The sequence below is a fragment of the Branchiostoma floridae genome, chromosome 10 (genome assembly GCF_000003815.2).
Source record: "Branchiostoma floridae strain S238N-H82 chromosome 10, Bfl_VNyyK, whole genome shotgun sequence".
NCBI classification, from domain to species: Eukaryota; Metazoa; Chordata; class Leptocardii; order Amphioxiformes; family Branchiostomatidae; genus Branchiostoma; species Branchiostoma floridae.
In genome coordinates this window covers 322,501-345,296 of record NC_049988.1, presented here as the reverse complement: position 1 = coordinate 345,296, position 22,796 = coordinate 322,501, and the positions used below count along the sequence as shown (strand labels likewise).

At 39.4% G+C, this 22,796-nt stretch overlaps 1 protein-coding gene across 1 annotated transcript in view; it reads right to left on the bottom strand.

Annotated features, from left to right (window-relative positions):
* Positions 1 to 5,854: 5,854 nt before the first annotated feature.
* LOC118423908 (von Willebrand factor D and EGF domain-containing protein-like) overlaps positions 5,855 to 22,796 on the bottom strand; it is a 64,577-nt gene continuing 47,635 nt past the window's right edge. Inside the window, exons 11-26 of the mRNA XM_035832219.1 lie at positions 17,511 to 17,979; positions 16,551 to 16,925; positions 16,200 to 16,460; positions 15,955 to 16,069; positions 14,955 to 15,563; positions 14,650 to 14,769; positions 14,302 to 14,424; positions 14,057 to 14,170; positions 13,751 to 13,873; positions 12,464 to 12,580; positions 12,046 to 12,093; positions 11,866 to 11,922; positions 11,445 to 11,564; positions 6,886 to 7,007; positions 6,511 to 6,745; positions 5,855 to 6,293 (exon numbers count right to left, since the gene is read on the bottom strand). Coding sequence (XP_035688112.1) covers positions 6,058 to 6,293; positions 6,511 to 6,745; positions 6,886 to 7,007; positions 11,445 to 11,564; positions 11,866 to 11,922; positions 12,046 to 12,093; positions 12,464 to 12,580; positions 13,751 to 13,873; positions 14,057 to 14,170; positions 14,302 to 14,424; positions 14,650 to 14,769; positions 14,955 to 15,563; positions 15,955 to 16,069; positions 16,200 to 16,460; positions 16,551 to 16,925; positions 17,511 to 17,979 — 3,244 coding nt within the window. The 3' untranslated portion in view covers positions 5,855 to 6,057. The remainder of the gene's footprint in view (positions 6,294 to 6,510; positions 6,746 to 6,885; positions 7,008 to 11,444; positions 11,565 to 11,865; positions 11,923 to 12,045; positions 12,094 to 12,463; positions 12,581 to 13,750; positions 13,874 to 14,056; positions 14,171 to 14,301; positions 14,425 to 14,649; positions 14,770 to 14,954; positions 15,564 to 15,954; positions 16,070 to 16,199; positions 16,461 to 16,550; positions 16,926 to 17,510; positions 17,980 to 22,796) is intronic.

Genomic DNA, 22,796 nt, shown 5'->3' with positions numbered 1-22,796 from the left:
AGCAGAGGCTTGGCTCCGGCTTCTTTAACGTGTTTTTAGCCGTTTTTTTTTTTTGAGGGGGGGGGGGTTCTATTCTGTACTGTTTTCTTTATGTCCGCCACCGGAATTGAGCCTAACCTCTGGGCCATACCCCCAGTAGTGTCAAATATGTACCCTCAGTAGTGTCCGTACGTATTGTGAGCAGTGACCACCAATCATGTCTTCCCTATCCTTATAATGCATTTAATGGCAAATAGAAGCTGTCAAAAGTCACCTACCTGACGTTTCGTTCTCGAAAAACTAACATTGAGAGGGTAGCCCGGCTTCTAAAATGTCCATTCTCAACTTTTCGGAACTTTCTGACCACTGGAACACATGTGATTTGCATCCAAACGCAACTCGGTGACCTTTGACCCCATCTGGCACTACAATGACAGCTACATAACAAACTTCTTTCTAGTGTCCAGGCACCCAAAACAGGCTTGAAAGTCTGGTTTTTTCGACATAATAAAAAACCTACAACCCTTACCTGTAGAATACAGCTCCAAGATGCCAACATTTCCAAAGAAAAACACATCTTCTGATACTTTTAAAAATCAATCCTGTGGGGACTCACCGGGGACCTTCTGCGCAGCCGTCAATTAGGGTCATTGCCCTTGTAGGGGCCCGAACTTGAGAATTGACAAGTTTCATTCATTTCGCATGATGCGGGTAAGAGTTTTCAAACATTATCCCAAGTTTCAAAGCTTTCTGACCAAGAATGCTCCCAGGGGAATAGATCTCATGGCAGGTGTCAGAGGACTTTCCTCAGGGCTTTGGCAGTGGTTTGAGGCATTTGATAGGCTCCATAGCATTGACCAAAAAGTGACACAAACTGAAGAGAAAGTTAAAAGCTGATCCTTCTAGCATAAGGAAAGTAATCTCCCACCATTTACACACCTAAAGTTGTATTGAAAAGCTGCCAGGTTAGACTTTGAAGCATTTTATGAGAGTGCATATTACATTATCAATAAAAGGTACAGAAAGTAAGAAATCAGGCCCCAAACCACTAAAATGGCAGAATTTCTCAATAAATTTCAGTCAGTTGAGTCAGGTAAAGCCTTTCTTTTGCCCATATAACCAATTTTTGGGAACACATTGGCCCCCAAGGATATATAAGCCCCAAAGGACACACCTACCCCCCCCCTCATTCTATGCACTCTCATCATCTGCTCCAAAGTGTGGTCTAACAGCATTAAGATACAAATTTTGGTGTCTAAACTGATGGAGAGTAGTCCCCTTATGACAGGGTGAGCAGATTTTACCATTTTCCCCTGTTTGTGCCACTTTTTGCTAAACAGTATGAAGTCTAACCAAAGCCACAAACTTTACCACATCCCTCCTGACACCTGTGCTCCCTGGGGACCAATCCTTGGAGTAGGGTCTCCGTGAAGTCTTTGAAACTTGTGACAATGCTTGACAACCCTTCCCGCATCACTTGAAGTGTCTTAACACCTGCTAATTTTGAACTTGAATACCCTGCCGAACATGGCAGAGCAGTGACCACCAATCATGTCTTCCCTATCCTTATAATGCATTTAATGGCAAATAGAAGCTGTCAAAAGTCACCTACCTGACGTTTCGTTCTCGAAAAACTAACATTGAGAGGGTAGCCCGGCTTCTAAAATGTCCATTCTCAACTTTTCGGAACTTTCTGACCACTGGAACACATGTGATTTGCATCCAAACGCAACTCGGTGACCTTTGACCCCATCTGGCACTACAATGACAGCTACATAACAAACTTCTTTCTAGTGTCCAGGCACCCAAAACAGGCTTGAAAGTCTGGTTTTTTCGACATAATAAAAAACCTACAACCCTTACCTGTAGAATACAGCTCCAAGATGCCAACATTTCCAAAGAAAAACACATCTTCTGATACTTTTAAAAATCAATCCTGTGGGGACTCACCGGGGACCTTCTGCGCAGCCGTCAATTAGGGTCATTGCCCTTGTCCATTCCCCCTGTAGTGTCCATACCCCCTGTAGCATCCGTACCCCCGGTAGTGCCTGTACCTCCCTGTCCATTCATCCTGTATAGCAGAGACCATACCCGATGTAGACTTATGTACCACCAGTAGTAGCACAAAATATTAGTGTGATCATTACTGAAATGGCTTAATCTGATTCTTTACCCCTCAAAACATGGGGATAGACAAAAAAAAATAGTTTGATACCATGTGTGGTTACTGAGATGTTGACGAAAGTAAGATTTTCCGTAATAACCACCTTAATTTGCATATTATATGCCTATTCAGCACAAAATATTGGTGTGATCATTACTGAAATGGCTTAATCTGATTCTTTACCCCTCAAAACATGGGGATAGACAAAAAAATTAGTTTGATACCATGTGTGGTTACTGATATGTTGACGAAAGTAAGATTTTCCGTAATACCCACCTTAATTTGCATATTTTAGGCATATTTTGCCATAATAGTGGTGTGATCTTTACTAAAATGGCTTAACCTGATTCTTTACCCCTCAAAACATGGGGATAGACACCAAAATCAATTTGATACCATGTGTGGTTACTGAGATATTGACGAAAACAAGAATTTCCTTAATGGCCGCCTTAATTTGCATATTGTGCGAATTGCCCAATGATGACAGAGTGGCATCATCCAGATTCTGATAGAGCACACTTCAGAGGTATAGAAACAGCAAATAAACTTTGTATGAACCACATTGCAAGGTTATCCAAAATAATGGGGTTTGGCAACCGGACTAGTACGCACCACGTGTAATTACGGCCTGTATACGGTAACGTACGCGTACGTGGCAATCGCACAGAAATCGTGCATTTCTAAAATGACTAAATTCCGTACACTTCATCTGGATTCTAAGGCACCCCTTTGATAGTGAAAATGGTGACAGCACGACTAACGCAACGTTATTGTAACATCACATCTTGTTCTCGATGTTGACTGATTTTTTTTTCGGAAAACAATAAGATCTTTTTGTTTTCGCGTGACGTCCAGATCGTTTTTAGAATGTCTTTAGGTGTTAGTTTTGCTCTATTTCGTATAATTTGTAATAGACGGACATGGAAGCTTAAATCGTAGGACCGTAGGTGTTTCATGAGTTATAGTAGCATGTTGAGAATCACTATGTGTTGCTGAGACTACCTAGCAATCCATACTTTTTTTGCAACCATCGGTGATTTTTGTGCAACAGTACCTTTTGATTCGCGTATGAATAATGAGCATTGAAGCTTTTAAAGTTTTTTTGTTTATTCTGCTTGGTTTATAAGCATATCTTGCATTCGTTAACTCCAAACGTGTTGTCATTTTACATGATTGTACATAAAAAAAAGACTGTAGGTGCTGGCTAACTAATTGTAATGAAACAATAATGTGTTTTTTGTACGACCACGTATACAAATAACCCCAATGTTTTGGTTCTTTTAGTTCAGTGGAAATGGTACAGGCTAGAGCCCGACTCTACTCCGACATACCGTAAGCGGTTACATTTGTTTGCACCCTAAGGTTTAAGGTCAAGCGGTGTGTGTGGCTATGCGTATCTGCGTTCGTGTGTGTGTTTGTGTGTGTTTATTTTTTATTTTTTTGCTTTTTGGACAGACGAGGACAATATGGCACTGCACTCAAGTTTTGTAAGTTATATTAACAGTGCTACATACACGGTACAGACAGAAAGTAAAGGTAGTCTTTTACCTCCCCAACCGTAGTCAGGTGCCCATTTTTACACCTAGGTGAAGTGAGGAAGGTCCTGCAAATTGCCTTTCCCAAGGGCACAACGTCGGGGGCACGGCGGGGATCGAACTTGTGTGTGTTTGTGTGTGTGTTTGCGCATGTGTGTCTCATAAGAATCATGAAAATGTTTGCACAACTCGGAACATAAATATATGTACCATCAGACGTGTGTCAACCATGCAGTAAACTAAAAGAAAATAACGTTATTAATGCATAGTAACTAGTTTGTTTTTCAATCTAACTTCTTACTTGGAATGTTTATTTGTGATTAGGAATGTTGTATTGGTGTGTGGTTGACATTAATTGCATATCTTATGTGTAAATGCCATCATAAGACAAAAGAAAAAGGCTTACTAAACCTAATAACATTTAAACTCTCCATATGTTCTCAGTAAATGCTACATGCTGGAGCTACCTTTCCGAGTACTTCTATTCTTCAGAATGCGTTTAGTATATACATCTACTAAACCAAGAGAAGTACTTGTCTTTGCCTAGATTGCATTGATGTGTTTGTATGAAGAGGCTAGTACACATTGAAGAAAAAACCATGATGTTTTCAGACAATGTTATTTTGTTGTAATTAAATCATGAGACAAGTTGTATCTTTATATATTTATTAGCAACCAATATAAAGAATATAGATTGTGATGGTGCCATTGTATGAGTTGTAGAGATACTTATTATTTAATCAATTTATTTATTGATTGATTTAAAGTTATAACATGTATTTACCTAATTGACATCAAATCCTAATCCATCATGTATTCTAACTCAACTAGCAAGCAGAGCGCAGTATTTATCATCATCATCATAAAAGTATTAAATGTGATTCAATACAACTTAAGCATTAAAGAATCGTTTCGGAATCATATTCTGGTACGTGTATACCGTGTGTACAGTTATTAGCGCTAATTAAGACCTGTACGTTATACATTTTTGAAATTGTTTTCACAGCCAAAACATTAACAAGATAAAAACTAAAATGCTAATCGATTACCAACTAACTGACCGTTTAAGCAAATGGCAGCTTCTAAACAACAGCCACTTTGTTTCTCAACAACGATAAAACACACACATTTTTCAGGCCAGAGCTAAAAGAATACCAACACGTCACACCTATTAGTGCCTCTAGTAGGAAATAATTTTACAATTATCACAGCAAACAACCTTTACATCTTGTCAATACAGTATGATGATCATACAAAATTTATGTACTGGACTTAAAAATAATAACAATTTGAAAATTTTGGAAAATAAAATCAAAAACCAAATAGTAAAAATGCAATAAGGTCATAACCACACACTTTTGTCAAAAAGAAAATCTTAGCCCCATTCTTGACGATAGCATTGGCCATTGCATTCATGATTTTAAGAAAATCAATCACATTGTTATATTGACAGTTGATGTCATTGAAAAACATAGTCGCTAAATGAGAGTGTAAACCTCTTTTGTTGATTGACTGCTTAGAAATAGTTACATTTCCAATATCAGAATATCAGAATCATATATATTCACCATCTTTACCTATATGAGCAGTACAAATCTTTACATTTATCTAATGTTTATAACAACCTAGAATGATAATGGTGATACATTGCTTAAAGTGATCAACGTTATTGTAATCTTTGTTCTTTAATTCTATAGGTGCAATTTAGAAATAAAGCTACTCAAGAAATACAGTTAGCCAGTTCAGTATTATTCTACTGGTGTGTTAAACCAAAGTGCGGTTATACAGGCTATTAACCCTATCCAGACTGGTGCCCCCGGGCCCCTTCGTAACATAAAATGACATCATTTGCAGTTTAGCTATCCGCCATCTTGAATTATCAACCTTTAATGTCTATGATCATGATGCATCTTTTTTCTAACATATAACGCTAAAATCCTATGTAAACGGTCGCATGAATTAGTATATATGAGAATTCTTATACACAACCAAAATTGAGCTTACTTGCTGACGTTTCGATGTCTGTCACTGTCAGACATCTTCCTCAGAGCTTCTAACTGGAGTTCAGCAAACGTCAGCAAGTAAGCTCAATTTTGGTTGTGTATAAGAATTCTCATATATACTAAGTTCTACCAACCTGATGAAATTATTTTCGGAAGGTCGCATGAATGTTTTCTGTAAGAAAAGACCAAATAGTGATGAAATCCGAGTGTAAATTTGTAAATTGTTGCTAACAATATTCTAGGAAAAGTTACCGCCTTTGGTTGTTCTAACACAAGCCGTTTGGGAGCTAGCTATACGGCATCACTTTTACCCCCTCCCCTAGTCTGGATAGGGTTAAGACAGTTTCAGTACAGATGACACACTTTACTATTCTGTCTAGTATTTGTCATCTTCGGCAGCGGGACCGTCAATACCCTCAGCCTTTCCATTCATATCGACCATGTCCATGTCCACCATGCTGTCATTAACGACCATCTTACGGCGGCGTTTGGGACTGGTCAGCAGGCAGACAGTCCCCACTATCAGGACAGTGGCCACAACAGCACAGCCGACACACAGCAGACTGAGGTACAGGGGGTTGTTGTACCACAGCTGGTCGGTAGCAGTGGTAGCTAATGTGAGCAAAAATAAAGCTTTCCTTAGCAAATGATAATAATATGGTTTTATACTGATATGTTTTTTTATATTTATAAAGATGACACTCCAAAAAAGCTTTGATTATGCTGCCATAATTCCCAATTTTTGTACACAGAGATAACAATGGATACTATCTACATAAAGGGAATGTCAACCACCTTAGTCGATTGGTTTTTATGACAGGCTTTTTACCTTGTGGAGAAACGTCCAACGATGATGGAATGACGACAACCACGCCATTCTCTCCACTTAGCGTGTTGTTGGTTAGGCTGTTCAAGATGGCGTCCTTTAGCTCTGAGACAGACAGGTCGGCATTCTCCACAAAGAAGACCTCGAAGTCCACGATGACACTTCCCTGACGGAAGGCATTGACCTTACAGCCCCGGTATAGGTCATGTAGGTCACTGCTTTCATACACGGCATTGATCTGTGGAAGAATGGTAATAACAGCCATAGCCATCGAACTGCTACGATTAATGAGAAAATTCATAAATGTTTGTCGTCTCAACTTAAGATTCATGTCATGTTAATCATAATTTAGATTTGAGAAAGAAGCATATTTCTCACCATATCCTTTATCATTATGGCTTGGTCGAGGAACTCCTGCGAACCAGGGGTTCCCAAGCCATCTTCAGTAAACACCGCTTCGTTGCCATTTATCGTTGTCAGTATGATCGTTGCATCGTAAACTGTTCACAGCACGAAAACAACTTTTTAAGCAAAGTTTCAGAGATACGTATAAAGCCCTTAAAGGCGGAGAAATATTTCAGCAGATTTTAAGATCTATTAAAGGCATCGGAAACATACATTTGGCATTTACGGAAGATTTCAGCGTTTGTAAATCAAACTTAATCTGTTGTGTTTCTTTACGTGAATTTTACATGTATTTTAGTATGCCGAAGAGACAACTTAAAACTCAAAAATATTTTCTGTCAAAACGGACAAATACCGTTTCTCTAGATCTGTTACAAAATACATGTTAACCGGCTAAGTCAAATGTAATAAGCCTTTGTCTGGTGTTAGATAAAACATTGCGTCATCTGTTTTATAACAGTCGAAACTGAAAATTATTGCGCTTTCTGGTACAAAATGTTATGTTTATACCTCAGCAAATACAAATACAATACAATACAAAGTCAAATACAATAATCTTCTGTGTTTTTTAGCTATTCCGAAAGCATTTGACGTATTCAAACTTTCTGTGCGCAAGGTTTAATTCGAACAGGGGAGAACCTCTCACGGTTAGCTTATATGCGCTATTTTACGTTATATGAGATGTTGCGTATACCATGGTCAATATTGACCGAAGGATGCCATATATATAATTTACTTCGAACCGTCATTTACGCAAAGAAGGGAAGACCTCCCCCGTTAATATATTTGCTAAGCCGTATATGAAATGTTGCGTATTTCATTTGAACATACGACATGTTTAATTTTTGAATCCGCGCAGTTTAAGCGAACTAGGGGAGACCTCCCCCGTTTAGCTTATATGTTGCCAAAACGTATATGAAATGTTGCGTATTTCTGTTGAACATACGACATGTTTAATATTTGAATCCGCGCAGTTTAAGCGAACTAGGGGAGACCTCCCCCGTTTAGCTTATATGTTGCCAAAACGTATATGAAATGTTGCGTATTTCTGTAAAACATACGACATGTTTAATATTTCAATCCGCACAGTTTAAGCGAACTAGGGGAGACCTCCCCCGTTTAGCTTATATGCTGCCAAAACGTATATGAAATGTTGCGTATTTCTGTTGAACATACGACATGTTTAATCTTTGAATCCGCGCAGTTTAAGCGAACTAGGGGAGACCTACCTTGTTTAGCTGATATGTTGCCAAGACGTATATGAAATGTTGCGTATTTCTGTTGAACATACGACATGTTTAATCTTTGAATCCGGGCAGTTTAAGCGAACTAGGGGAGACTTCCCTCGTTTAGCTTTTATGTTGTCAAGACGTATATGAAATGTTGCGTATTTCTGTACAACATACAACAAGTTTAATCTTTGAATCCGCGCAGTTTAGGCGAACTAGGGGAGACCTCCCCCGTTTAGCTTTTATGTTGTCAAGACGTATATGAAATGTTGCGTATTTCTGTAAAACATACAACAAGTTAAATCTTTGAATCCGCGCAGTTTAAGCGGACTAGGGGAGACCTCCCCCGTTTAGCTTATATGCTGCCAAAACGTATATGAAATGTTGCGTATTTCTGTTGAACATACGACATGTTTAACCTTTGAATCCGCGCAGTTTAAGCGAACTAGGGGAGACCTACCTTGTTTAGCTTATATGTTGCCAAGACGTATATGAAATGTTGCGTATTTCTGTTGAACATACGACATGTTTAATCTTTGAATCCGGGCAGTTTAAGCGAACTAGGGGAGACCTCCCCCGTTTAGCTTTTATGTTGTCAAGGCGTATATGAAATGTTGCGTATTTTTGTAAAACATACAACAAGTTTAATCTTTGAATCCGCGCAGTTTAAGCGAACTAGGGGAGACCCCCGTTTAGCTTATATGCTGCCAAAACGTATATGAAATGTTGCGTATTTCTGTAAAACATACGACATATTTAATCTTTGAATCCGCGCAGTTTAAGCGAACTAGGGGAGACCTCCCCCGTTTAGCTTATATGTTGCCAAGACGTATATGAAATGTTGCGTATTTCTGTTGAACATACGACATGTTTAATCTTTGAATCCGCGTAGCTTAAGCAAATTTGGGGGTACTACCCCCGTTTTATCTATTGGCTTATACCGTCTCAAAGGTTTTATGAAACGGTGCCTTTTTCTGCTGAACATACGGCATGTTTGAAGCGCAGTTTATGCGAACAGGAGGAGACCCTTTCCTTTTTATTTTATACCGCATATATGTTCTGAAATTCCAGGGTCTAAATCAGGGTGAGGTTTTCTTTGTGGCATGTTGACACTCGAGCTAAGAGACGGTAGAAATCCCGACTACTGCTATGAATATCTCCGCGACTCAACCTCTGCTTGAAGAATAAGGATATAGTAGGTATACCGTTTTGTGCAGTGAGTTGTGTTTTCTCTATAAAACGGCAAGCAGTTCTTACTACAGGTAAATGTACGAAATATGTTTATTTCTTTATCTACAAGCAAGCGTCGAGAAAGAACAGTTTGTGCACACAGGCGGTGTCTTCTCGTGTTGCTCGTGTTTGTTTGGGCAGGCAAGATGTAAATTTATTCAGCGTTATTTCGTACTCGCCATGGGGCGCACGCCTCCGTCCGTCCAAGGAGGCTGAACTTCCAGCTGTGTCATGTGATAGGATGTATCCAATGGCAGAAAAGAGTGGGGGGTTCAAATTTACGGGCCATACGTACGACAAGGAGCGGTTATTTTCCAGGCGTTCATTTTTGAAGAGAAGTATTGAAGAAAGTTTGGGCCTGCTCTAGCCCGCAAGTTGTGGTCGCGACACCGCTTTACCGCCTAGGACCCCCGGTGACGGAATTTGACTCAAAGATACGAGGTGGCTATCATTCTGTACAAGCTGTTGTTGTTGGAAATCGACACAGAATGGAAATCACGGCACTTGCACCATCCGGATTAATAGAAGCCGACACTGCAAGCTGAACATGTTTCGCGTTCACAGAATCCAGGACCATCCAACAACACGAGTCATATCGGCCACTACTCTAGGATACTCTTACCGGATTCTTATTCCTGTGGTGACCAGATGGAACTGTACATGTGTGCTCTTTTTAACTTACGCCGAGACGCTTCACCCGACACTGGAAATGGGACTGTGGACTGCTGCACGGAATTGCGCAACCGTTGTGATATTGTTTCAACTGCCGACTACATCAGAATGAAAGGCCACAAATACCTAGTAGGCTGTAGGTTTTTTTTACTTTTCCATGTAATATTTTCTCGTAATTCAATAAAATTTTAAAGTTTCATCCATTGTATTTTCTTGCTTTGAAATGTGCTAATGATTATTCTCCTAAAATGGCACTTATCCACACCTTAATGCACACGTATATGAGAAGTACAGAGGGAACTTTAAACATGTCTTAAGGGTGCTTTGATACGTATTTATGACAACTTTAAGCTGCTAAAAAGAAAAATATAGACACATTAAATCCTCTTAATTCACACGTATATGAGACGTAAATAGGCTTTAGATCAAATATACGTGAAGTTTAAACATGTCTTAAGGGCGTTTTAATAAGTATTTATGGCAAATTTAAGCTGCTGAAAAGGCAGCTAAACACACGTTATAATCCACTTAATGAACACGTATATGAGACGTAAACAGGCTTTAGATCAAATAAACGTGAAGTTTAAACAAGTCTTAAGGGCGTTATAATAGGTATTTATGGCAAATTTAAGCTGCTGAAAAGGCAGCTAAACACACGTTATAATCCACTTAATGCACACGTATATGAGACGTAAATAGGCTTTAGATCAAATATACGTGAAGTTTAAACATATCTTAAGGGCGTTTTAATAGATATTTATGGCAACTTTAAACTGCTGAAAAGGCACCTAAACACACGTTATAATCCTCTTAATGTACAAGTATATGAGACGTAAAGAGGCTTTAGATCAAATAAACGTGAAGTTTAAACATGTCTTAAGGTCGTTTTAATAAGTATTTATGGCAACTTTAAGCTGCTGAAAAGGCACTAAAACACACGTTATAATCCACTTAATGCAATTGTATATGAGACGTAAAGAGGCTTTAGATCAAATAAACGTGAACTTTAAACAAGTTTTAAGGGGGTTTTAAAAATCATTTACGACATCTTTAAGCTGCTGAAAGACAACGGGAAAACCGGAAAATAAGGACTAACACGGACCTACAGAAAGACCACTTAAAGGCAATATTTACGTACTCGTATAAGTGGTGTATAGATCCGTAAAGGAGGAAAATACGTCAACATTACGCATGGTTTCAGCATCCTTAAATACCGTTTTTCGTGCCGTGGTTGATTCTGGGTAAGAAATATAAATGACACAGTAACAATTATGTTGATATGTTATCGATGTACTGTATTCTGTGTATATGAGTGTTATTATAAAATCATGATTAAATTTTTATACCAATTAAGTTAAATTGTCATATCTTAAATCCTGAAATATCAGGTAGTTCTTTTACCTTTGCAGATGGTTCCACCTTCAGCTAGGTAGTATCCTTCGATGCACTGACAAACATAGTTTCCGTCGATCTCAACGCACTCCTGGAGATCCTTGTCAGGGCAGCCTATCTTCATACAGTCTGCAGTGTTTAAGATTTTAGACATATGGTGGTTGGGGTTTCGAATTAAAAAAAGCAAAATCAAAGGTTTTCAAGAATATAAACAAAAGCGTTGGATATTCACCTGATTTGAGTTGTTGCCGTTTCAGCCATATGCAAATAACGTCAGTCTTATTTTGAAAGACATTATGCATTGACGACATCGCTATTGCTTTCTGACAATAGTATGCACCATTCCAATGACAATGGCACTAGACAAAATATAATTTACTTTGTCATTAGTTCGTTAAATAGATTATTTTTATCAAAATAAATAATTTACCCTGTGGAGCCTCCGTGTTTGCTGGCAATACACTAGCACTGGGTCGCAGGGCCGTTCCTGTCACAATGTAAAAAGCAATATGTAAGCAGCAACAGATATCCATATTATCGCCAATGATTTATCAACGGATATACATTGCTTCTGCAATGATAAAAGTCAATAGATTGCAGATAATCTTACCCTGTGCTTGTGTACTTTCTTCTGGTGCCACGGCAGATGCAGGGACGACTAGATTTAACGACAGACAGTTTAACTTAGTAAAATGACGTCTAAAGTTCAGGCACATTTCTGAAAGCGTTTGCTACTATGAATATTTTTAACAATGCGATCCATCTAACAGAAAAAAATACGGTACAAGGATATGACTGAATCATGACCACAGCATTCGAATGACTGTGAATGATGATTGCTGGTGTTAAATGGAGATTGTAGTTTATTCAACGTTGTCAACATGACGAAGAGGAGCAAGGGGCCTGTCCCCGGCCTAGGCACTTAGGCAATCAGGTAGACGTGTCAAATATGATGATAAAGTATCCCTGTCATACATTGCAAAATATTGTCAGATATGGCAGGTATATAGCTAACGTTCTGTAATTACCACAAGTAGTGCCATCCGGTTGCAAGACTAGATCAGATGGGCAGCTGCAGATGTAACTTCCCTCCGTGTTACTACAGATGTGAGTACACGGGAAGCTGGTCTCACACTCATCGACATCTGAAAAAATATTGAAGTGTTTTCATCAGGAATGTTTGATTTACAGAGCAAACAACACACAACTTACGCTATTAATTACTTAATGATGATAGGAATGGTGTTATGCTGAAGTCAATGGTACCTGTTATTGGAAGATGTAGATGTCTAACGATTTCAGGCTTTTTTTGTTGTCTTTGCAGATAAAGGCAGATGTAGAAACATCGGTACTGATGTAAAATTTGTTTCTTTTGAAGACTACATACATAATACTATTAACGTATCAATTTTACAATATTGCCCTGACAATTTTATCAACAGTGTAGCCTATCACGTGTTCTCTGATGTTAAAATGTGTTTGATCTGCAAATAAAGTAAGGACTTTGGAAATATGTTGCGCTTCCTCTTTTTCAACCTACCCTTGAAAAAAAAACTACAAACCCTAGCCTTTTGGGAGGTGGGGAGGAAGGTAGTCAGTGTAATCACATAGATTCCAGTTAGAATTCTTCGCTAGTCTTAATTCAATTAAAGTAACTGTTTGTCCAATCTTGTAAAGTATAAATATATCCACCTATTTGTGACCATTATTTCAGAAAATCATTGTTTGACATTGAAAACACTGGTGTTGTCACGCAATTCAGTTTTCATTACTAAAGTTTTGGTCAAAGTCTTAAAAAATAGATAAAAGATAATCCCTACCGACCCTAACAGGACTGAAACAGGAAATGATGTAAACTGTATGTACTTTTCTGACCCTTCAATCTTCAATCATGACCTCAATGAAAAGGGGCGCTGTCCAATTTGAGCTTTGTTTAATAAACAAAGGTTGAAACAAAAACAAAACACAACATTTTTCCCTAGGCCTAAACAAATGATTGATAAATATAAGTACACTTACATTTATAAATAATAATTTCTCGGCCACGGCATTATGTCCAAAGACTTTTCGGAAGCTTTTGATGACATTTAGGATAAGTTTGATGTAGTAAAAATGAATTGACAAATCAAATACATATACGCTTCGAATTTGTCTTGAGTGGCCGTGTCATAGTAATTCTCTTGACACTAGTGAAATGCATATGATGCAGATAATTTATCATGCCAATTATGTGCAAAATTATCTCGAACATATGTACAGGCAGTGACTACTTATCAAGTGTACTATTAACGTTTGAACCAGTCAAATATATTCACCTTGGCATGTCCTTCTGTCGTCTTTCAGCTCAAACCCTTCCGGACAGCTGCAGGTGTAACTGCCAGGTGTGTTCTCACAGTCGTTTTCACAGCCGTGGTTCGTCACCAAACACTCGTCAATGTCTAAATTGAAAACGCTATTAGTCCTATGAGCTTACCAGAGATAATGCCACATCCATCTTTGCAGCTCTAGCATGTCACTAACCAATGTCATGACTGACCTTGATACGCTGTTTATAAAAACTGTCTTTTCTATTAGATATGGATTTGAAATAAACATATCTATGTATGATTCAAAACACAAACCTCTTTCACAGAGAGTTCCAAGCCATCCCAATGTGCATGCGCAAGAAAACTGGTTGATGCCATCATGACAACTGCCTCCATTTTGACAAGGAGTACTGGCACATTCATCTAGTTCTGAAACACAAAATGCCATGTGGAGCTATTATTTGCGTGGTGTTTAAGGCTTGCATCTTTTCAACAACAATCATTCATACAGAGAACATGGCCATATTATGTATATTTAAAGCTTCTGACTTAAAATGTACCTATGCACTGCTTGTTGTCAGGCCCTAGAAGATATCCTGCTGGGCAGTCACAGGTGTAGCTGCCATCATTGTTATTGCAGAGATGAGAACACTCTGACAGCCCATAAGCACACTCGTCGATGTCTGAAGAAAAAAAAATCATAGAAAACCTCTGAAGCATTCAACAAAAATCACAGCCACAGGTTTGTATTTGAATTGAACATTTTGTTGCATTCATATTGTTTAAAAAGCTTAGCTTTCTTTGAAACAGTCCCTTAAAAGCAAACAACAAGTTTTTTCGTGAGAAGTGGAACATCAAGTGTGCTTGTTCATGATTTATATTTGTTATAAAGCGTTTTTAATACTCACCGAAGCACTGGTCGTTGATAAGGATAAATCCGGCCGAACAGGTACCGCGGTAGGAGCCCGGGGTGTTCTCACAAACAAACAGACAGTCATTAGTGGTGTCCGATGCACATTCGTCTACATCTGGGTAAACAAAATAACAAAACATCGCGTCATCAGAAAACTGTATTCTTTAAAATTGCAAAAATAATTAGAACATCAAAATATTTTTACTAAAGTCTGGTTATAAGCTGGTGTGTTAATGGTTTTATGGTGACCATGTATATAGCCCAAGTGTAGATGGCTTTGTTTAACTTTATTCAACTAACCTTCACAAGTGATGCCGTTTCCTGTAAACCCTTCCGGGCAGTCCCCACACTCAAAGCCGCCGGCAACGTTGATACAGAGGACACCAGGGAAACATGGCTGCAGGCCGCACTTGTCGTCTAGGTCTATATGACAGAACACACCAACATGCTCGCCATCACAGGTGCAGTTGAAACCATTAACCAAGTCAACACACGTGCCGTTGTGACAGGGGTTTGACTGACACTCGTCAATCTCATGTTCACACCATTGACCCGTATATCCGGGACATTCACAGATGTAGTGGCCCTGGCCGCGAGGCATGCTGGGATCTGGTACACACATGCCGTTATTCTGACATGGACAGGCCATTGTGGTGAATGTAAAGTTCTGTGCGTCAAAAGCTCCACATTCATCACTCACTTTAACGGTCTCAACAAAACTGCCGACTTGATGCTTTGTCTTCCACTGAAACTGATCCCCATCTATTGTGATGCCATGACTGTTTGCTGATGTGATGGAGATAGTGACTGGTCTACTTTCTGGGTCATTGGCAACGACTGTAGAAGTTAGATTCTCCCCGTTTACTTTGGTGATGTGAGTTGGCGACACAATGACTGGTGGCAGGTTTACTGTATGGAAAAAAATAAGAAAAAAACATGCACTTAAATTGACAATGTTACAATCAGTAATTGAACGTTAATAAGAACTGTAATAATAGTTGTAGTTTGTTCCACCGTGCAAAATATATCCATTATCAAAGTTGTTTTTATAAAAAAACTGCTGCTTCGTAAATTGTAACTTTACGAATGGAAATTAACATGGTTATCTTGCGTCGGGATTTTTTAGGTTGATGCATCAGAGAAATGTACATTTATTTTTCGTCTTTACTCCTTAATACTTGATGAGATGGTTGAATGTGATGAAAAAATGTGGTCTAGTGTCAATGATGACAAAGGTAGTTTAAAAAGACAAACAATACCGGAATTCAAAATTAGATATTCCCCATTGACGTAGTCGTACCTGGCCTTTCACTGAATGTCTGGTTGGACAGCTGTGGGAGGCACTGTTGGCACCAGTTGTTGGGGTTCGGATCTCCTTCACCAAAACAGAAGCCTCTTATCTTGCATGTGTTTAACTGTGAAGAAGACCAAGGAAAAGTACGTTTCATGTATGTAGGCGGTTGAATATGAAGGGGGATGGATAACTATATATAGATAATTGCATAGATATTTGGATGGATAGATATATATGTAGGTAATACGTACCTTCCAGGAACACTGCGGTCCCGAAGTACAGTTCTGGCACACGGAGTCGTAGATGGTGAATAGAAGTTCGTCACTGAAGTTTTCCCCATCATTACTGACAGAGACACGGTATCCATAGACCAAGGTACCCTCCATCTCATCTGGTGTGCCCTGAAGGACCGGAGATCGAGGCAGCTGACAGGAAACCTCTTTGAAACTTCGTAGCGTAACGTTTGTGGTCTGGTCACTTCCTGAAATGATGGTCTGGAGCCCATTTTCTATCTGCCATAAAAAATTGAAATGTTAAGTAGTTATCTAGAGCTATAAATCAAGCTACAATTCATGATTTCAGGAATTAAATGTTTTTAATACCTTTACATCCGTAATCTTGCACGTGAGATTCTCGGACTCAATCAACCCGTCTGCAATAATAGAAGTTTTCCTGCATGGCCGCCGACGGATGTCACACAGGCCGTGGTTGGGAATAAACCGGACCACAGGTGGACTGCCTTTCACAAGGGAACAGTCGGCCGATGTGTACGGCTCAAAACAGACACAACTACCGTTCACACAGTCGCCGTGCTGACTACAGTCTGCTGGACACAGGTTCTCTCGTACAGCCATGGGAGGAACTGCAACTCCGTCATCGCCAACCTCGTACAGACTGACGTTCTGATAGGCGATGTCTGTGCAAGCTGCTTTCATAGTGTCCACATGAGCTGCTGCTATGCGTAAATCTTCAGTAAACTGAAATATAGGGGAAAAATCACACAATTGCCTTGTAATACCATTATAGAGAAACGAATTAATCATTGATGATAGCGAGTGTCTTGATGGGCAAACTTAACTGTAAATGTATCTGTGTCAGCCAAAATACCAGCAACCAACCAATGAACCAGACATGTTAACCAGCCAACAAAACACCTAACCAACCAACCAACCAACCAACCGACTAACAAACAAAAAATGTTTTTATTTTCAGGTGATTTATGTTGTGGCAATACTTTAATATACGTTCTGTGATTATGAGTGCCCAATGTGGATAAGAAACGTGTTCAGATATCCTACGGTTTAGTTACAAACCATCTTTGTAATGGTGGGCCCACATATGTAAGGGTTGGTCATACATGACGCAAGTAGATAAGTCCTCTATTTTATGGATTTGGGGTATTCCACACATAAATGTGCCACAGCAAAGTGCATCATATGGGAAAGTAAATCTGCAACAGCGGCACAAAAGATGTGAAGTTTTGCTGATCTGATTAATCAATCAATTCAGGAAGGTCAAATTATCCATTATATAAAAAAAAACTATGTGTCATTAGCACTAACCTTGATGTCCTCCACACATGCTTGAACAGGAGCAAAAATATCCACGCCAAGGTTGGCACATACTGATGACATAGATGAGTTAGTGATGGCTTCTCGACAGTGTCTCACGGCATCTGCCTCGGTGATTTGGAGGGTTGGAGTTGGCCATTGAGCGACGGGAGATGGCGGCTGGTTGTCTCCATAGTCAAATGCGTACTCTTCACTTTCATCAATGTCATCTGAGTAGAATGGGCTTGACTGAATGGATCTTCTGGAGCGCCGTGCTGTCAGACAACCAATAATATTTCTCGATGACTTCTGTACGGTGGTCCACCTATTTATGCCACGAGCAGTGTTGCGAGCAGCAGTTTCGCTATACCCACAATGGATATTATTACCGTCTTCACAGGTGCAAGACTCCACCGGATCAGGAGCGTTTAGATCTTCATCTGGGCAATCAACATCAAATAAGCTTGTTCCGTGGGGGATTCTGTAGAGTAAATAAACATGCTATTAGGTATACCTAAATTCTGATAGCGGCAGAGAAGGGCTTTAAATACATTTAGTAAGAAGTCAATGCCCTTTTTGCTTTTTTTCTGCATCTGTTCTGTATCCCTTCGGCGTAACACACCAGCTTCTGTATCTGTATCTATATAGCCGGTATAACCGCCCTTCGGCGTAAAACAAAAGCTTCGCAGGCACGCGGCTGGTTATATTACACTGAACGATCCGTCACATCTAACTTTTGCACATCTATCTGCAAGTGTTCTTTAAAACTATCCAGAGATGAACTCCTACTTCACTTGGTGATAACAAATACCACTCTGAGATACTTCTTGGAAAGTACGAATTTTTGAACACATCAATCCTAGGTTGGCAACTCTGGTATTTGAAGGCATGACTTTTTTTGAGCTGGTATTGGTATTAGATACTCATCAGTCGGTACGTCCACCAGTTTATTTGTCATTTTATACATCATGCAAAGTCTGGACATTTTCCTTCTGTCTTCAAGTGACATCCACTGCAGTTCTGTTTTCATTTTGGTAGCACATCCCTGAGTGTTGTTTGTACAAAATCTGGAAGCTTCATTATGTACCCTTTCCAGTTTTTTTATTGATCTTATATAGGGTGGTCCCTTCAGTCTATCTGACTGATTTCCAAGGGAGCCCTGTGTTCATATGGGTTCCATCTTGTAGCGGCATATTCAAGGTTGGGTCTTACCAGTGACGTGTATGTAAGTGATTTTACCATGACTGGGCATGCCCACAAGTTGCGTTTGATCACTCCAAAATCCTGTTTAGCCTTTGTTGTAATTTTGTTAACCCTGTTCTGACTGGGGGGAGGGGGTAAAGTGGCCACGCCAACTTTGACGTCGTATAACTCCCAAACCTGTGCTAGAACAACCAAACTTGGTAACTTTTCTAAAATATTGTTTCAAACAATTTGCAACAAATAAAGTAAGTTTATAATTTTTCATGTTGCTATGGCAACGGTTTTCTGAAAGGCACATTTTACAAAAATAACTAATTTTGGTTTAAACAATGGGATTTTCATATTTTCTTGCTTAACTACACTCCTATTTGGAATGCCAAAAAAAGCCCAGTCTAGATAGGGTTAACATGGACAACCCATTTTAGCCCAGTTGTTAATGTAACACCCAGGTTTTTGTGTTTTGTTAATGTATGACCACAAAACTGGTAAGGGGACACATTTGGTGTGCGTTTGTTCAGGATTGAACTGCATAATAATAACCCATTTCCTTTGCCATTATTCCAGGGTGTTCAAATCTTCCTGAAGAAGTTGTAAATAATTCTTTGTGCCTACCTCTATATATAGCAGACAATCATCGGCGAATAACCTCACACTTGAATCGAGCTGGTCTGGCAGGTTGTTTATGTACAAAAGAAAGAGCAATGGTCCCAGTATAGTCCCTTGCGGAACTCCCGACACTACTTTGACGGGAGCTGAGGCATCCCCTTCCACCACTAACCGTTTGCTTTCTATTCGTCAGGAAAGCCTTTAACCAGTTTAGTACCTTGAATTCCTAACTCCAGTTTTGATATGAGTCTGCTATGTGGGACTTTATCGAAGGCTTTAGTGAAATCAAGTATAGCTAGAGCCACCTGTCTTTTACTGTTCAGTGCCCAGATATGTCACGAACTGTTAAAATAACCTGTGTTTCTGTAGATCGCTTTGCTCTGAAACCATGCTGGTAGTCCGTTAGTATATTGTGTCCTTCTAAGTGTTTCATAGTATGGCTATGAATAATGTGCTCAAGTAGTTTGCAGGAAATACAGGTAAGTATTTAGGTAAGTATACAGAGCTCCTCCATGGAGGTTACTCGTACAGCCCTCCAGCTCCACGGAGCGAGCAGCGCTCTGCGCACTATGAATGTAAACATTTGGTTCACGTCACCCTAAACAATTCCGTGTTAGGGCTCTATGGAGATATTGTAAACAACAAACATGCACAGAGCCGATAGCTGAACGAGCAGCGCTCTGCGCACTATGAATGTAAATATTTGTTTCACGTCACAGGGCTCTGTACGGAGATATTGTAAGCCACAAAATGCACAGTGTGGATAGCTGAACAAGCAGCGCTCTGCGCACTATGAAATGTAAATATTTGGTTTACGTCACCCTAAACAAATCGGTGTTGGGGCTCTACGGAGATATTGTAAGCAACAAACATGCACAGAGCCGATAGCTGAACGAGCAGCGCTCTGCGCACTATGAATGAAAAGAAAAAAGAAACCATGTTATTGAGGGATGAAGCAAAAGCTACTGCGGATGCTTCTTCATTGCCATCAGATAGAGCTGTATATAAGAAATTAAGGAATCATGTGGTAAAAATGAACAGGAGGAAGAAAGATCTTTATTTCAGGACTAAGATAACGGAAAATGCAAATAATCCTAAACAGATGTGAAAGTCAGTCAACACACTACTAGGCCACTGTAATACTCACTCCCCATCTTGTGTGGAAGTTGATGGAAAATTCATTACAAAACCATCTGACATTGCCAATTACTTTAACAACTTTTATATTGACAAGATCAATGCGTATAGAACAGATATTGATCTTCCAAATCCAAATGTGACTGAGCTGATTGATCAACATATTATGTCTGATAAAGAATGCCAACTGAAATTCCACACAATTAGTAGGGATGACATTCCGAAGCTGTTGACTGACATACCAAGGTCAGCAACATGCGGTGTTGACCATATGGAAAACAGATTGATGAGATTGTCCTCTTTGTATATAGCAGCAACTGTGCAGCACATTGTTAATCAGTGACTAATCACCGGCGTTTTCCCAAGCCAATGGAAAGTGGCAAAAGTACGTCCCCTCCCAAGAATTCAAGAATGCGTTTGACTGGGAAAAACAGCCAGCCAATTAGTCTACTCCCAGTGTTAAGCAAGGTGCTAGAAAGGCTTGTTCACGATCAGATTTTCCACTATGTAAACATTAACAATATTGTGTCAACAGCACAACACGCCTATCGTCCTAATTACTCGACAACAACTGCCTTGGTTAAGATGACAGATGACTGGCTGTCAGCCATGGATAGAGGGGAGCTTGTTGGAGTTGTATATATTGATTTTAGTGCTGCGTTTGATCTTGTTGACCACTGTATTCTCCTTGCTAAACTTAAATCTTATGGTTTTCAACCAGGTGTTTTAGCTTGGTTTGAAAGCTATCTACAGAGCAGAACTCAGGTTGTCTACATCAATGGTCAATTCTCAGAACCTCTGGGACTTGAATGTGGAGTACCACAGGGCAGTTGCTTAGGTCCAATGTTATTTACCATTTATACTAATGACCTTCCGTTGACTGTATCACAATGTTCGACAGAAATGTACGCTGATGATACTTCACTGTACAAGGCAGCCACGTCAGTCAGTGCTATTGTGGCAGCTTTGCAACCAGATCTTATAGAATTGTCTAACTGGGTTAGTGCCAATCGACTAGTTATGAATGTACTGAAAACAAAATGTATGCTATTTGGCACTGCTCGCAAGCTTGCTCTGTTACCCGATAAATCTTTGAACCTTGTAATCGGCTCTGAGAAAGTTGAACAAGTAATCGAAGCAGTCCTATTGGGCTTACATATGGACCCGTCACTAACTTTGAATCTTCATACCAAATATCTTGTAACAAAACTCTCAGGAAACTTAGCCTATGTTAGAAGATATGCTTGTAATATACCTGATGATGTGTGTAAACTGGTACTTCAAGCCCTGGTGCTATCAGTAGTACAATATTGTTCACCATTGCTAGCCAGCATGTCAGATTTGAATATGAGAAAACTGCAGATAGTACAAAATAGAGCGCGTAGACTGTTATTAAAATGTACATCGGACACATCTGTTAGGCGGATGCATCTTGAGCTTGGTTGGCCTACAGTGAGAAAGAGATTCTCTTTAAGTACTCTGATTATGTTCTTTGAAGTCCTCACTAGCCACGAACCACAAAATGTGTACAATTCCTTCATAACAGTTAATTCATCCCACATGTATAAGATTTTCTGTATCCAACAACTTCAGACTACCCAAACCTAAAACAAACAGTGGAAAACGTACCTTCCTGTACCGAGCAATTATGCTCTGGAACTCATTGCCATCTAACATTAAGTCACTGTGTACACTGTCCAGTTTTAAACAAGCTATCTCAAACATTGTCAACTAGACCTCTGACCTCTAGACACTGTGCTGACTATTGTAAATACTCTGTGATTGTTGTATTTTTAAAAATGTATGTATTCATGTTGATTGTCATGTTGATTCATGTTGATTGAACCTTGGAAGATTAGCCCGTAAGGGCTAAAAGGTTTCTTAATAAACAACAAATAAACAATGTAAACATTTGGTTCACGTCACAGGGCTCTATACGGAGATATTGTCAACAACAAACATGCACAAACATGCACAAACATACACGAGCAGCGCTCTGCGCACTATGAATGTAAACATTTTGTTCACGTCACCCTAAACAAATCGGTGTTAGGGCTCTATACGGATAAATTGTAAACAACAAGCATGCACAGAGTGGATAGCTGAACGAGCAGCGCTCTGCGCACTATGAATGTAAACATTTACGTCACCCTTAACTAATCGGTGTTAGGGCTCTTTATGGAGATAAAGAGCAAAGGTAATATCGTAACATGGCCATCTGCAAGGCAATTAATGATAACTGTATAAAACCACTGCAGGTACATCTAAGTGGAATAACTGAAACAGGCAAATACACGCTTGGATGGGGTGTTCATCTTAAAGCTCCTCGGTCAATAACATTATGCAAGAAGT